The 16,883-nt window shown below is 39.6% G+C and overlaps 1 protein-coding gene across 1 annotated transcript in view; it reads left to right on the top strand.

Annotated features, from left to right (window-relative positions):
- The window catches only part of khdrbs2 (KH domain containing, RNA binding, signal transduction associated 2), a 58,762-nt gene that overhangs the window by 16,571 nt on the left and 25,308 nt on the right, over positions 1-16,883 (top strand). The window contains exons 3-4 of the mRNA XM_061087899.1: positions 11,340-11,456; positions 15,976-16,122. Coding sequence (XP_060943882.1) covers positions 11,340-11,456; positions 15,976-16,122 — 264 coding nt within the window. The remainder of the gene's footprint in view (positions 1-11,339; positions 11,457-15,975; positions 16,123-16,883) is intronic.

The raw sequence follows: 16,883 nt of genomic DNA, 5'->3' as shown, positions 1-16,883 counted from the left end.
TGTTCATTCATTTTAATTTCCTGAACATTTTTTGAGAACTTGAAGAAACTTCAAGTAAGTAAAGATTCTAATTTGATATCACAGTTACTTTTCACATTTTTTCGAGGGGTTCTTGAAACATTGCATCAGAAACTTGATATTTGAAATCAGGGAAGACGTGTATCATATTGAGATCCAAATAAATACCCTATATCTTACCCTTACTCACACAAGATTGCCATTTTGAATAAAATGTATAGTTTTTAGTGCTTTTTACCTATTTATTTTTTACAGACATTGTACTTAAACAGACTTGGCTGAGGTATATGAGGTCAATGCAATGTAAAGTCTTTTCTGTTACTAAATTGCAAAGCTTTTTAATATCCGTTGAATGTTTTTTCTGTAGCAGCACAGAACATTTGTACATTTTGCCATGAATAATTAAGTTGTAACATTGGCCAGTCAAGGCCTGAGGACATCTATATACCATTTCTTATTTATACATTAATCTTGTAATTGCATTTGGTGTCCGGGGTGTGATTCTCCTGATTAGATGAAAACCAGTGAAGCTTAACCCTGAGAACCACTGAGATTGATGAATGAGAAAATGTATCGTAAAGCAACACATACTTATGGGTATAAACAGGTTCAGTACATGGGCTGAATGTCCTGGTTCTGTGTAATGAGCACAATAGTTCCAGCTCTGCCAAGTCAGCAGAGCAGTGCAGGCTGGAAGGAGCAGTTGTCCAACAACAGCTTCTGTGACCTAATTGCACAGTCAGCACCCTGCAAGACTGCAGTGTCACTATCTTAAACATCTTGGTAGAACTGCACTTTCAGTTAATGGTGATTAGCTACATGAAGAGACTATTAGCTCAACAGCACGCCCTGCAATGAGGATGAGAACAACCAAAATGTCATGGGGAGATCGGTAAGATCGCCGCACAGTCTAATACCACACAAAGCTACACACTTTCAAACCAAACGGTTTTCAAGACTGAAGTAGACATGTTGTGTGTTAGACAAAAAAATCTAGTATTTACAAACACAATACATAAGACACAGATATACATTTTCATCTGTGTGTAACATAGTTTTAATAACTTGTAGTTGGCAAGTTAAATTGTGCAGAAGACCTTCAAACATACAAGGGTCATCATTGTTCCATATTCTTTCTAAAATGACGGCATGATATTATGGTATATTTTTGTTGGTTAGAGATTGTAAGCAAACCCCATGGTGGAAAGCATGAAAGCAAATAAAGAAAATTACATAATTTGTCTTATTTTATTTATTTATTGTGATATTTTTAATAATGCTGTTTAAGAATACATATATATATATACATTATAACACTTCCAATAAGTATTTGCAACACCTGCACGACAGATGAGAGAACACAGATTAATTGTAACATTAATATCGCACCAACTGCAGTGAAAAATGTTTGTACAATGTGGCGACACAGATATGAATCCCTGGCTGCTTTCACCGATCAATATATTTGATTTTTTTACTCCGACAACATCTGGCCCCGCAGAGAGGCACAAACTAATCAATTTTACCTCTCTTCACTTTACAACCCCACTTTGTGTCACAGTCATTTTCCATCGGTGTCGAGTCGACTCTTCAATAACGTCCAGTCCTACTTAGTGTCACCGATGGTGGAGCTCAGGACAAAGTATCATACATCTGCTCCCTCACGTTTCTGCAGTGTGACATTGCTCAGTCGAGCTTACACCTGTAATTAAATGCTAAGACATTACGTGAATGCGTAGGAGAACCGCTCCGCATGGCTGTGGATTCCATGATATGACCCACGAAAGACTAATGTCACCTTACTGTCAATCAATCATTCTTTACGGTACATTTACACATACTAAAGTGTTTTAAATGACCCTGATGACAGAGCTGTGGTTTTGTGCATGGCGGCTGGACCGACACACCTCAGTGCTTCTGCTATGACAAGATAAATGTCTGCTGGGCCTGTTTAGTCCTGTTATTGTTTTTTATTGGATCATATAGTTTCAGGCACATTCATAGGCTCTGTCATTGTGCAGATCCCATTAGACAGGGCTGCTCCTGGACATTTGGCTGCTCTAAGTATAGTTGCTTTGTGGTGCCTCCACCCTACATACAGAGAAGTGCAATTTTATCTTTATCTTTTAATCATAGGCATTTATTTTCATTGGCAATGTTATGAATAATAGATCCGGCTCTATACAATAACAGAGTATTTAACACTGTAGAGCTGTATTGTGTAAACCTGCGCTGCTGGATGTCATGGCTGGATACTGGTTGTGTGTGTGTGTGCGATAGTGGTAGTTGATGGCCAGTGCCTTCTTCGATGTCCCGGATTTACCCATACATGAATTTTTGCATTAACGATGCATTAATTCAGAAATATAAGGGAAACGAATTAGAATATAAAGTGCAGAGATAAATAAGCTTTCCAGACACTCATAGCTATTGAATTAAATTGGGCATTAAAGAGAAAATATCCATTAAATGTTTAAAGGAAAATGTAAGATATTATGGTTATAACTACATTAATCAAACAATTATGTATGGTTCTTATTATTGTATTATTATTCAAGCCTGATATTAACATTCATGCAGGAAGCATGATTCATAGGCTACAACCTTAAATTCCTTTATGTAAGAATTGCAATTAATTCGAAAAACTTATAAAGTTACTTACTTTCCACCAATGGAATTATTTAGCTATACTTAAAAGAACTGCTTAATTTAAATGAAACTGGACAGGAAAATGTGCAAGACATATGAATTTGTCTTTGTAACTGTGCAGCTGCTGCACCACAGAGCTATTTGAATAAAACCTGGAAGGATGATGCATCTTGTTTTCGACTGGCCCCCAGCTCTATGCATCATTCACAGGGGGGCACTTGTGTGTTTTGTGCACAACTCCCTGTAAAATCTACTTCGGATTTGTTGTCATTTTGCAGCCTGTCAAGATAAAGGAATCCGGCCCTGAAGTGTTCCTCTGGTGACCTCACCATCACTTTCTGTCTTTAATCTCCCCTGAAAGAGAAATGAAACCTTGAGAACGTGGGTCGATCTCGGTCAACGGGAGAAGAAGAGGCACATTTGTTCATGTCCTGTTTTGACGCGTAAACAAATGACACTCTCGCACGTATACACGGAGATCATTATTTACTAAAGCGAAAAAATATGATATTGAGATAATCCGAATGGCCATTTTCATTAGCGCTTAACTAGAATTTATCCTCTGCTCCTTAATGAGACAGCTTGATTAGCATCTCATAACCTTGGGGCATGAAATGGATTTTTCAATGGCCGATACCATCTATGAGTTGGAGGCCAGTTCTGGGTCTATTCTGTATATTAAAAAAAAGGATTTTCTTTTAATTAGAAATTGAATTTGTTTTAAAAAAAAATTAAATAACTAAATATGTATATTTCTGCACCTCTTGACTTTAGCTATTTTACCTCTGTCGGGTATTTGCCTGAATTTCTATTCTGCAGGTACATCCACTTACCACAACACATTACATTGTATTTTATCCTTGTGTGGTGCGAGAATGTTGGAGCTTATCAGTCTTGGGTTATTGTAACCTTTAAGTAGTACAACAGCTGTGCTCTGCCCGTGGAGAAATTCCATTTTTGTCTGTCCAGAGATGTCAGAGTCCCAAATAAAAGCCTATCATGTGGAAAGGTGTTTTGTTTAGATAAGTGGCAAATACAGTAGAGGGAGTGCAGAGTGTGAATTAAAATTAAGCACTTGTGTGATAGCATCGGAGCTGTACTTTGGGATCCCACTAAGTCAGTGTTTGTGTGTTGGCTCTGTCTGCTACAATGCTGCTCAGGAGATAAAATAAAGATAATACACCTCGGTGTCATAACAAAAAAATAGCCTTCAAGAATACACAGCGTCGTAGCTCTGAGTGAGATTCAAACAGGGTTTTCAGTACATGGAGTCGCTCTTATGGGACAAAATCAAGTCAAATGTCACACACAGAATAGATTCAATAGATTCTTCGGTGCGCTGCTGATTGACACTATTGTCGTGAATTTAAGAACATAAAAGAGACCAACTAATTTCTGCTGGAGAAAAGAAAATTGTAAGGGTAAAAGTGACAAGTTTAAAAAACCCGCTTTTCCTTAACTTTGTTTAGTTCTTTGTCAAAACAACACAGTGCAATAATCGCTTACAGAGGCTGGAGATTAATGTGGGTCGAGCAACACACATTTCCTGGTGGAACACTTACAAAGTGAAACACAATTACTGAAGCTGTGAGAATGGGACCCAGTGACCTTAAATTACTGATCTTAAGATGATGTGCATTTAAGTTTATGCTATAAAAAATGAAAGCAGGCTTATATAGTGGTTCGATCTGAGTTAAGGTAACCTTAACCTTAACTTAACCCCTGGATATGCCCCTTGTGCAGCCTTTAAATGTGACACAAAGGTCCAGGAGTTAATTTTTTCATGTAAAGTATTAGATGTGTTACTCTCTACAATGTTAAATAGACTTTTCATGAATTATAAATGTGTCACAAAATGGATTACTGTATGTCAGCCACATTGCGTACACAAGTGCTCATGTCAGTGTTTTACAATAAAAATGGATGTAATTACTATCTGTACATAACTACCAAAACCATATAGCTTGAAGATTTGTATTGAATATTTGTATTATATAATGGCTATATTGTGAAGGTTTGAGACAATGTCAAAGCCTCTTTTTGTTTGATTTGCAAAAAAAGAGATTGTTCATCACTTATCATTTAAAGGCCATCGCTTGTTAGAGAGACTCAAGAAGAGAGCTCAGATTGTATGGATTGATTTTCCTCTGCTCTGAAAGGGGAGTTAAAAAGGTGCTGCTCAGACGGTAAAACTAGCCTGTCGAAGTTTGCAAGTCACTTGTTGGAGTTTGTGTGGTTAGTGTGTGTTCGTAAAGATATCTTTGTTAGGACCTTTTAAACCTACAACCTACAGACATTTTGGGAAAGTGAGGACATTTTGGCCAGCCCTCACTTTCTGACCTACTGTTAATGGGCTGTTTAAGGGTAAAGACTTGGTTTTAGGGTTAGGGATAAAATTAGGTTTAGGTTAGGGTTGGGATTAAGGCTGATTCATGCTTCTGCGTCGAAGCTCCCCCGTAGGTATGTAGCCTACACACGGGGCAGAGCATTCATAGTTGTACGAAGGTGTGTGAGCTGCATTGCAATTACACCGCCGAATACCAAGTGGCGGGTGAGTTTCTGGGGTTGCGTGTTCTACAGTTTCCGGTCTGCCTATTTACAAATTCTCTGGCATCTCTGTTTCCTTCAGACCAATGGAGAGTGTTACTAATCGGATCTTGTTGGAGTCTGAGCTGATAGATTTTGAAGAGCAATTACTGTTTCAACTCAATTTAAATATAGCGCTGCGTCTGCCGGAGATCCAATACTACCAATCACAGCTCTTGCGGTCAGCGTCGCCTTGGTGCGGCATTACACTTTTGGCGAGGTGCACTTCAGGATATAGTGTAGGGCTTTGCTCAGGGTACACATCTAAAAATAGGCAGAAACATGAATTGGGCTTTAGGGTTAGGCATTTAGCTCTGATGGTTGAGGTTATGGTAAGTGCTAGGGAGTGCAGTGTCCTCACTAAGATAGATCTACAAACATGTGTGTGTAAGTGGGCCATCTGGGCGACTGGTTTACATGTGTACATATTAATGTGTATTGTGTCATCTCTGTTAGCACATCCTGTTCCTGTTTGTCATGATAAAGACTCAAAGATATAGGTAATTTGTCACCAAATGCAAATTGACACACATTTTATGTTTTGGATATTATCTTATTTCCTTATGCTCCTCTCTGAATATTTTAACACATATATTGTGCGTCCCAATCCACAGATTACTGCTTGCTTATATCTGATGTTTTCTTGATTTTTGTATATGTTTAATTCATACCTTAATATTAGATTCCATTGATTTACATTAACACTGACACACAGCCTCTCTTTAAACTCTCAGTTGATTTGGTTTCCTTTCTGAAAAGCTCAGCAGATGAACAGCAAATCTCCAATGCTTGTCAGACAAGAACCAAACAACCACTCATCCGCTTTCTTTAAAGTCTGCCGAGTCCATAGGACACACTCCTCTGACAGACTCTCAGCCCAGTCATCCCTAGTTGTCATCAAAGTATAAACCTCTACTTGAGGCTTTAATCCTCCTATCAGACAGGACCTGGACTTTTCCAATGGCACAGCTCGCTAACCCGGCAGAAAGTGCCTCAGGACATGTGCAAATCTCTACTGGCCTCAGTGCACTCCCTTAAAGGTCGGCCACATTACACATTTAACATACTGAGAGCTAGAAACATATAGAATCGTTCCGAGTTTGCCTCAGTTTTTATTTACGCGAGTGCATCCTTTCATCTTTGCTGTTTATTTGCCCTTGTCTCTGGAAAAGCCTGCACTTCTACTTCTATCACTTTCTTTCTTTAAGTGAAGCTAATAGGTTAATCCTCGAGCACCGCCACGGCTTTCTGATAGCCAGTCACTGTTGTTGTTAATATCTGGCATAAACATGCATCTTGGATGGTCAGAAGAGGACGGATCTCCAGATGTGAAGGCAGCGAAGACACATGGAGGATGCATTGATATTTGATCGTGAATGTGGACTCGGCCCGGGGCTTTCCAAACTTTTTCTGCCCAAGGCAAAGCGCAGGGCAGGGCAGGCCAGAATCTTGGGGCACACCTGAATTATTATTCATGCAAAACCCTTGTTATCATCCATTCTTACCCACGTTTCTCTCTCCTTCACACTGGCTGTCAATCAAGGTCTTTGATGTGTCACTCAGCACATAATTTAGCTGCGCTCAAAATGTTTCACTATGCCTTTTGGCACTGCAGTAATACACCTGTTATACCTTTTTGGGACAGTACACATATGCATTTGTCATTTATTAACTATGGCTGGGTTCGATTCTATTTGATTTGTTCGAACATCGATCTAGTTAAGGATATTTCAGTGTACAATAATTTTGCCGGGATATGAAAGAAAATCTCAGAGAACGAAAGCTATAAATTGTGCAAGGAAACATCTAAATTGGTGCCTTCTCAAAAAATATTGAGGTAGGCCCTTCACATTAATCAATGTTGTGTTTGAGCGTGTGTGTTTGTGTGTCAGCTTGTCACATGTGTTTAAAGACGTGTCTCATAAACTCTGAAGCAAATCAATCACAAAGTGAAACGTCAGTATGTCCAGCTCCCAATAACTTGTGACGAGTGTTGGTGTTTAAAATAAATATATTCGAAAAAAATGATGTTTAGATCTTTCCTCCTTTTTTAATTCAGGTATGGTAAGTGAGTTGCAAAATTCATATAGAGAACCAGCCACAAGCAGGGCCTGTCTGCAGTGGCTGTGATAGAGCTCAGCGTACTGCATCTTAAAAGTACTCTACACTGATTCAGCATTGCACTCAAAAGACCCTGGTGGACAAATCAAATCAACGCAGCAGAACCAAAGATATTGCCTTTTTATTCCACAGAGTCCACCTACATTACCCACAATACATCGCAGTCAGTAATTGACGTGTTAGTTAGCTGCTTGCATAAATGAGCAGCCAGCAGAGGTCCTGGTAAACTTGTTTCTTTCTAAACCCATACAACAAGATTCTTGATGTTGATCCAACCAGCATTGACTCAAGTGACATCACTGGAGGCCATTTATCAGATAACACACAGCTCCCTGTGAAGCCACAAAAGGCTTTTATACAACCTGTTATTCATATATGCAGGACTACGCTACTCCCCAAGACCCGTAAACAGACTTTGATGCATGGAGGAATGGATTTTCCCTTACAAGAAAATGGAAAAGCAAATACATACAAATAGACAAATCAAAAAAAGATTGAGGAGCACATTCACCAGTTTGACAGCACATTTGCAACACAATGAAACATGCTGCAAATACATAAAAATGCTGTTGTTCCAAAACAAAACAGAAAAGTTTCAAAGGGAGGATATAAAGGAAAAGCTTTTTGCTTCTTTTCTGTGTTTCCTCGAAATCTCTGTATCTTTGTTGATGCTGAATTTGTGTTGTCAAATTGGTGAAAGTGCCCCAAAAAATCCTTCAAAAACATTCTTTCATATATCCCTGTGAAGAATCAGTTTTCATACATATTCTTGTTATGTGTGTGGGTTAACCTCTGAGAAGGAAGACATTGTCTTTATAATTAAAATGAGCATCATATCATATACCTACACCACCGTTATTACTAAGCCAACATGATGGAAAATCCTACAAACCACTAATGCAAGGAAAACTTTACGAATGAGAGTTGAAATCAACTCAAAGTGAACTTGGACAAATTTGGATGCAATATCATCGCTGAAGGATATATTGCATAAAAAGAGAATTCCCCACTCAGTTGAACATGTAGTAAGACATGCGAAATATTATCCCCTGGAGACAAAAAACTGAAACTTCAATCTCTTTACCAGTGAGGAAAAAGTTTCATGTGTCCATTGTACCTTATGGCTAGTGTTGATACAGTAAATCCATCAAATGACGAATTGACAGAGACCTGTCAGCCAATAAGAAGTGAGCAGTCCCACATACTTGATTGGTCAGGTCTCCGTTCTGATGAAATAAATCAAAGAATAAAATACAACATTTGATTTGCAGATTAGAAATAATGACACTCACTGACCTTCAGCTAAATTGTGACTAACCTCTCAAAATGGACAATATTGTTTGGGACAATATAGCACTGAATGCCTAGACCAGACGAACCCTTTGCTCAAAGGCCTCAAGCATACGTATCGGTTGTGAGGACTTCATAAAGCTGGTATTTAACAATTAATATGCAGATGAATATGTTAGATTTTAATCTGCACAAAAGCTCTCGATTAATTGTTTGTCCTTCACACGTTGTGGAATCAAAAATAAGAGGATCAGTTCACGCACTGAATATTTGTTCAGCGTCTTAAATTTGTTGTGCATAATTGTTGCATTCACAACCCCCCTCCTTTCAATATCTGCATACTTATCAGTGTCGAGGCTACGGGGGGCACATAACATCATTTCAAACCTCATTTAACATCGAATCGTGCCCCTTTCCGGAGCCCAAATTGCTCGCCATGGAGCAGTAGAGTGGCTCCAGACATTCATTAGCTAAATGAAAACAGGCCACTCTTCTTCTACCGCCCACCGAGTGTGTTCTCGACGTAGCTGCAGCCACCATCTGCTCCGACGCTCCCTGCTGCCGGCTATAGGATCGTCCTGTCAACGCACGCATCGTGACGGAAGGTGTCCACAAAAGGTGCCTTAATCGTTCAGATCAGAGGACACAGAGAGGACGGTTGGGTAGCATGGTTGTTTTTGTTTTTTGTTGGACGGTGTCATCTTGGTGCCCTTGGCGCCACCCTCACCTAAGATTGAACATTCACTCCTGATTTTAATCATGTTCACGAAAATAAGCTGAGTGTGCGTTTGTCGACGTTGAGTTGCAGCAGACGCACAGCTGGCAGAGAAGTTATTAGCTGCCTATCCACAGTGGGAGAGGCTGTTTTGTGGAAAGGTTAATATCATTTTAGGGTTGGCCAGAGTGTGTTGTGGTGGATGGGTGACCACCTGTTCAGCACTGGAGGTGGTCCCCTATCATCTCATCCAACACTTGAAGGTCGAACCCTCTATTACAATAAAACAAGCACTGAAACGGCGTGAGGTGTTCTTTGTGCATGGCCTTTATGGGTTTGTTTCTTCTAGGAAAAGTTTATGGTCTCTATTTGAAGGATTGTGCAAGTTTAATGATGTAAAAAAAAGGTTGAGGCAGCGTTATGGTTCAGAGGAGTTGTACTTAGTTTCTTAATGAATCAGGAGTTTTGGGGCATAACATGCATCTAATCAATCTCCACTCTTCACATCTCTCATTCCCCTTAAAAGCCGCCTGCGTGTGTAAGGACCAGAGAGTGTCTGTGCTGTGTACCTGCCTCTGTACGTGCACATTTTTCTGTTTGGAATATTCACCCTTAAACATAATACACCCACTGGTTTGTGTTTGTCGATTGCACAAAAGCTTTCTGCTGCCTCAAGATAGTAATGCACCAAAATGAACAGTTAAGGCCATCACGCACATGGGAACACAGACAGCCACAAGTGCTTTTGCTATTTAAATTAGAATGGCACTTAGTACAGTACATACCGTCGCCAGGGCCCAACAGTTCCCTTAAATTAAATGAAATACAAAACCAAACTCATAGATATCAGCCCTTTTAGTATGCCTTAAAAAATATTTCGTCGAGATTTATTAATTATTCCCTGTGAAAATGTCAAAAAATAACCAATTATGCAATGCTGTAGAAAACGAAAAAAAATATCCTCCATCCGCTCGTCTGTTCAGATCTGTGCCAAAAAATAAATGTGTTCTTTGTCGGCTCCTGTCACATCCTTCCACAAAGTTTCATAGAAATCCTTTTAGGGGTTTTGTGTTATCTTGCTGAAAGACAAACAAAGGGACCCTGAAAAATGACAACAGTGTCGGTCTGAGACCAGCTGAGACTGTTGCATTGTTCTTTGCATTTGTCTTTAAGTCTGTTTTTCTCATCTTCTAGGTGATCTCTTGCTCATTTTCTTGGAAAAGGCTCCATTTGACTACAGTTGCGTTATGACTTTCACCTCCCAGATTAATCAGCACTAATCTCAGCAGCGTTGCGCCTGAAACAACCTGGAGCTACTGATCTCAATATGAACACTAGCCTGTGCACAGTGAGAGGGAAATGATAGTCAGAGCCCCGAGGCTTGAATCTGATAGTTTGTCATTTGGATAGTATTACTTAATTTCCCACTGGGAAGAAACTCATTATTTCTGACTTTATCTCAGCACTGACCTCTTAAACAGTTTCAGGAATGTTATTGGTTTGAGCCCATATTCTCTTTTCTTTTCCTTTTTCCTTGGAAGGACATGCATGACCCTAAATGCCGATAAGAGAAATGGCTAGCTAGGGCACAGTTCATGCAGGAGGATGTATGTATGTGTTTTGCCAGACCGCCAATGAGAGTCCCATTTACTTCCAACGTGCACGTACATATAGAGCACAGTTATATTGATTTATTACAGTCATCATTACAGCTTTTTCTCCCATGATGAATGGTGAATGGAATGTGAGATTATATTGACAATAGATGACTAATGGTCAGCACAGCATATCTTATGTTTAACCTTTCTTTTATATCCAAGACATTAAGAGAAAGGCTGCTTCAAAAATACTCGCCTGGACTTATAAATCAGCCTTTTCATTATTTGTCCTCCCTCCGCTTACAAACTGCATGTTGAAAGCATTGATAAGGACTCTTTCTCATTTCTATCCTTTGTCCCAGTTTAATTTTGTTGGGAAGCTGCTGGGACCACGGGGAAATTCCATGAAGCGATTGCAGGAGGAGACTGGGGTGAAGATGTCCATCCTCGGCAAAGGATCCATGAGGGATAAAGGCAAGGTAAGGCAGATATTGATTTATGCTGATGTATAGTTGTTTGGGTGGGCGAAGCTTTAGATCAAATATAAAATGTTTACAGAAACAGAGCGGTTGAAATTCCACCAAAGCGCAGAGGAGTGTTCCAACAAACAACATCTGAGGGTAACTGAGATGAATGGCACCCAGAGTAAAATGAATAGCTTTCAGTTGACAAACATATGTTTGAGATCAATTTGAATACATTTTCCTTGTATTGTTTAATAGGATATTGTATAATAGTCAGTTATAAATGCAAAGTACTGCATGCCTTTGCGAAAGTCATTTATCCTGCTGACATGTGGTCCCCTGGAGCCAAAGGATATGGTATTCATGCTCATAACGGGTCTCATTGTACCCTTATAGAGTTACATTGCTATTATTACTGTACCCTCCTATTCAGACATCAAGACATGATAAAAGACTTGCAGTGTTGTCACCACTTTGGTGAAACTGAAGCTGCATTTCAATACCTTAGAAACCACGTTGAGGGGATAATACTGCGGAAGCTGTTACAGCCACTTTAAACATATCAATGCGGTTTTAGTTGTCACCTGTGTATGTTAACTGACACGGCACATGGTGTCAGGTGTAAGAAAACTCTCACCCCAATATATATATATATATATATAAATAACCATGCCTACACTACATACATATATATATAGAGTATGAGTGCAAGCTTGTATGTTGTCTGTACCTTTTTTTACAACATCCAATAATATTTAATTGTAAAAGGTACAGCCAACTAAATAATGCAAAAATTAAACACACACACACACAAACACGTACATATGTACATACCTACATGCATGTATATATGCAAAAGATACAGTCAACTTAATGGAGCTATTATTTAATGATAATTGTTTAACATAGTAATAGGTAAAAACAACAATAACCTTTTACATGGATTTCCATTAATTGCAAAGCTGGAATTCTTCATCATGACAGTGGCTGAGAGCACTGAAGCACTTCTTTACCATCAACATGTGCAAGAGTTAATTTAATAATCTGGCTTACTGCCCTTAAGACTATTTAGTTTTACTCATGTGCTGCATTAATTTGTCTGCAGTTTTTAAAATGAAAGAATAGAGAGGTTTTAATAATGTTCATATGAGCCGAACTGTCAGAAGCACGGCAGTATCTTTACCTGCATGCAGTACTTAGGTTGCTATTCTGCACCGCACAGCGTGCATGATGACAGCATGTCAGTTTCAGTCTGACAGAGACACATGCTGTGTGCAGCACTGAGGAAAAATAATGGACCCTTAGCAGTTGTCTCTCACCAAAGGCTGGCTGTGTAACGATTGGATTAGGCTCAGTGTTTTCAGCCTGTGATATTGATTTTGTGTACAGTCTGACTCTGAAGTAGTCTGAAGGACCGACAACCCCGAGACTGAATGTTGTGAATGAAAGGCTGGCTGCCATTCAGAGCGGCCGGTCACACGGCAGTGTGGCACAGAGATAACTCAAGTCCCATTACACGTGAAAGCACATTGACATCACACATTTCTGCCACCCCAGACATCCTGTTCCTCAGAGGGGTGCATCAGACCTGCAGCTGGAGGTAGAATATCTCAGGATTTTACCAGAGCAGCCCACCCACTCCCAATAGACCATATGGTGAATAGCACACCTTGAGCGCAGGTATTATCCTGTTTGACACTGTGCTGAGTCACGGTGCTAAAACAAAGTTCTCATTTCACCTCTCTGACGCTAGACTTTGAACAAGTCAAAGCCAGCACCCCAAGGTTGGAGAGAATGTATATTTCTGAGTTCCTATCGTCCTTACAGCAGTGAACTGCAAACATATAATATTGATTGGATTAAAACACAGGCATACTGTTGCCATGGTGACTGATGTATGTCTCCCTCTTTCCGCTGTAAAACAATCTCTCATTTCAATGACAAAGTATTGAAACATCTCAGAGACACATTTAGATCTGATCCGTAATGACCCAGGCTCTCTGACAGAGCCTGTGAAACCTGCTGAAATTTTCTGGCAATTTTTAATTAAAGCTGACTTTTCCCAGAGGGCAGAGAATAGCCCTGTGATCCAAGGACAGACGTTTGAATCCACAGCTTGGCTGAGTGCATGACTGTCTGAATCCAGGTGTCCTTAAGCAAGACGCTCATCGCCCAACTTCTTAACAACAGCTGCATGTGTGACTGGCACAAGTAGAGGGAACATCTCCACTCCAAGTTTGACATCACCTCTGATTACTTGTTTAGTGGATAATGGATATTGTGATTTGACTGGTTCCTTTGAAAACACAGTGAAAACTGCCCCGAGCTATTTGACAGATCTTTTTCAGCCTTTAAAGCCAGTGTGAAGCATCAGGTTGGAGCCCTCAGGGCCCGGGTAAAGACTACAAGGGGACTATGCTCTGACTTCCTTTATTTACCACAGTGCCTTTGCTTTAACCTCATACTACTCACCCAAACAGAGCATTTTTTGGATTGTGGAAAGTGATATTCAGCAAAGGAATTAATAATCTAATAGTAAGGATGTGTCATTTTCCAAGAAGAAGAGTCTACAGCCACACTGCTGTTAAATGCTCATTCATCCACCAATGCTTTGTTTGGCAGGTATTCAGTAAATTAAACATTGGAAAATCAGGATGCATAAGGTGATCATAGATCATCATCTTGAATGTTTGCACCAAATCCTATTGATTCAACGTTTTGAGAAAAGCCACCAGCACAAAACCACCTGCAAACATCCTCTGGGTATCAGGAATGCCTATACAATAATTATTCCAGATATTTCAGTCTCGATCAAAGTTGTGGACCAATCGCCAGCTTTAATGATGGCCTGTTCTATTGTCTACTCAACTGTCCCTGTGAGCACCTGAATGGAGTGTTGGCATCAGTTCAGGGTTAAAGAACCTGTACTTGCTATGAAAAAGACGTGTTACATTACTACACTTAATTTGCACCATTAAGGGTGATGAAGTTATTATAGTAGTTTCAAGTAATGTGAGAAGCAACTCTTCCCTCTTCTCCTGTCCCAACTAACCTGTCATAACATTTCATTACGTTTTTTAACATATCATAACACTTTAAAATAAAAGTTAAAAAAAGATGAATAACCTGTCGTTACCTTTAACCACCTTATTAACATGTCAACTCGCCATAACATAAATAACCTGTCAAAACATTTCTTAGACTGTAATAATATGACCAACTTGTCAAAACCTTTCATAATCCGTCATAACCATATGTGCCTGTCATAATCTTTCAAAAACTCATATCATTACTAATCTATTTAAAATGTCATATCCTGTCATAATCTCTCATAACAAGTATTACCCTCTTACAATTTCTCACAACATGTCCTCACGTCCTAACCTGGCTAACCTTATACAAACTGTCCTTATCTCTTACATAATCATAACCATGTCTTAAATTAATTTTAAATGTGATGTCTGTCAATTGAAACATTTCTGGGAGCTGTTTTAGTGCGTTGCCTACAGAGCATTCTCCACAAATTCACAATATCTCATATCACGAAATGTATTTTCTATCAGAAAAACATTGAACAGCATCCCTAGTGCCAGACAGACTGAGCTCTTTATCCAGACTATTTTTACATGTGAGTTTGTTTCTGCAGTTGTCAGATGAGCTGTAATTATTCTGTAGAAGTTAACCTATTACTTTATGCAACTGAGTCTTCACATCGTTCACAAATGTTTTTTGAATGTGTCTTCCTGCTGATGAACGTAGCGATTGCTCAAGTGTCCTTTTGTCTTAAAGCTGAATCATAAACATTAGCGAGGGTTGTGCCCGGCATGTCAAATACTGTGCTTGTGATGAAAGGAGGGAAAAAAGATGAAGTTGTGTGTCAGTCACATCAAAACCTCTTCAATCTCACAAAATAACTTGGGAGCAGAGTTAGTTCATCCGACGAGATAAATCAAACCAGCAGCATGGCTGCAGGGCGTCAGGTCCAGACTCAAAGAGTGGATGGATTGCAATGGAATTTTGTGCAGATATTCTTGGTCCATGTGGGTTGAATCCTATACTGTGTTTCTTGATCCCTGACTTTTTCTCATCTAGCTGTAAAGTGCATCTCTCTGCCAAGGTCCAACAGTCCTTTTATGAAACCACATTTAAATTCTCTAGATCTGTTTTTTTATTAGAGTGTTTCGTGATCCAGGATTTATTCTGTGAGAAATAAAAATATAAAGTCCAATCGCACAATGTTGAAGTGAAAAAATATTCCTTGAAATGGAATGGCTTCTTCCCTGACTCCTGCAGCTTCCTCCCATCAAGTTTATTGCTAATCCGTTGAGCAGTTTTTCCACAATACTGCTAATTGACAGACAAACAAAACAAAAACATTACCTCCTTGGCAGAGGGTCTAACATTACAGAACATAGTCTTTATTTTGTCTTCAGGGATCAATAGCGAACATTACATCAGTCTATATGGATGCTTTTCATATGAACTCTGGATTCTCTTACAACTCCTTCCCTTGCTCTCTCTTTTTTTTTCACAGGAGGAAGAACTGAGGAAAAGCGGGGAGGCCAAATACGCCCACCTGAGTAATGATCTGCACGTTTTAATTGAAGTCTTCGCTCCACCTGGAGAGGCCTATTCCCGCATGAGCCACGCCTTGGAGGAGATTAAAAAATTCTTAGTTCCAGTAAGTTTATGACTCCACCTTGTTCATTCCTCTTAATTTTGAATTCCCATGTCACATTATGAACATCAGTCTTCAACGCTGGCGTGATCATTCCTCCACCCGCCTTATTAACACAAAGAAAACAGCATCTGGGCTTTCCAGTGCTCTGAGGAGTATCCAGGGTTTGTTTACGTGGACTTAAGATGTAGGAGTGAAGTTTTTCTCCGCATTACAACTGCTGCTCTACACTCACTGCCCGTACTTACAAATGAAAACTAATGTATTCAGCAATTAAAGTGCAGTATGGAACAAGTTGCAAGACTCCAGCAACTTATAGCCTGGAGAACTTAGCAATAATTAATGTGCATGTTGTGTGCTCTCGCTGAGTCAAAGCCGTAAATATTAATCAAGCCTTGCAAATACGACAAGCCTAATCGAGGAATTGTGCTGCTCCAGTCTACTTTATGGACTTCATGCATCTTCCTATCCCGCGCTGATGTTCTTACAAGCATATCTGCTCACTGGGCCAGGAGGATGGCGATACCGCGTCTGCAGTTAATATCCCCATCAAAATACAAATTAGCTCGCACTGTCTGCCAAAAAAACAAGTAAAGCAGTTGTTAGCTTTCAGATTTCCCTCCCTGTTTACAGGCACGGGGCTAGTTTAGATTTACAACGATATTAGGAAAGTGAAAACCAAGGCTAGAGACAGTGTTGGCACTGACATTAACCTGTGAGTCTTGACCTGTTGGTGCAGTAATTTGCATGAAAAATTGAGTCAT

This window comes from Limanda limanda, chromosome 15 (assembly GCF_963576545.1).
Source record: "Limanda limanda chromosome 15, fLimLim1.1, whole genome shotgun sequence".
NCBI classification, from domain to species: Eukaryota; Metazoa; Chordata; class Actinopteri; order Pleuronectiformes; family Pleuronectidae; genus Limanda; species Limanda limanda.
The sequence above is the reverse complement of the archived record's forward strand: the minus strand, read 5'-3'. Positions and strand labels throughout refer to the sequence as shown.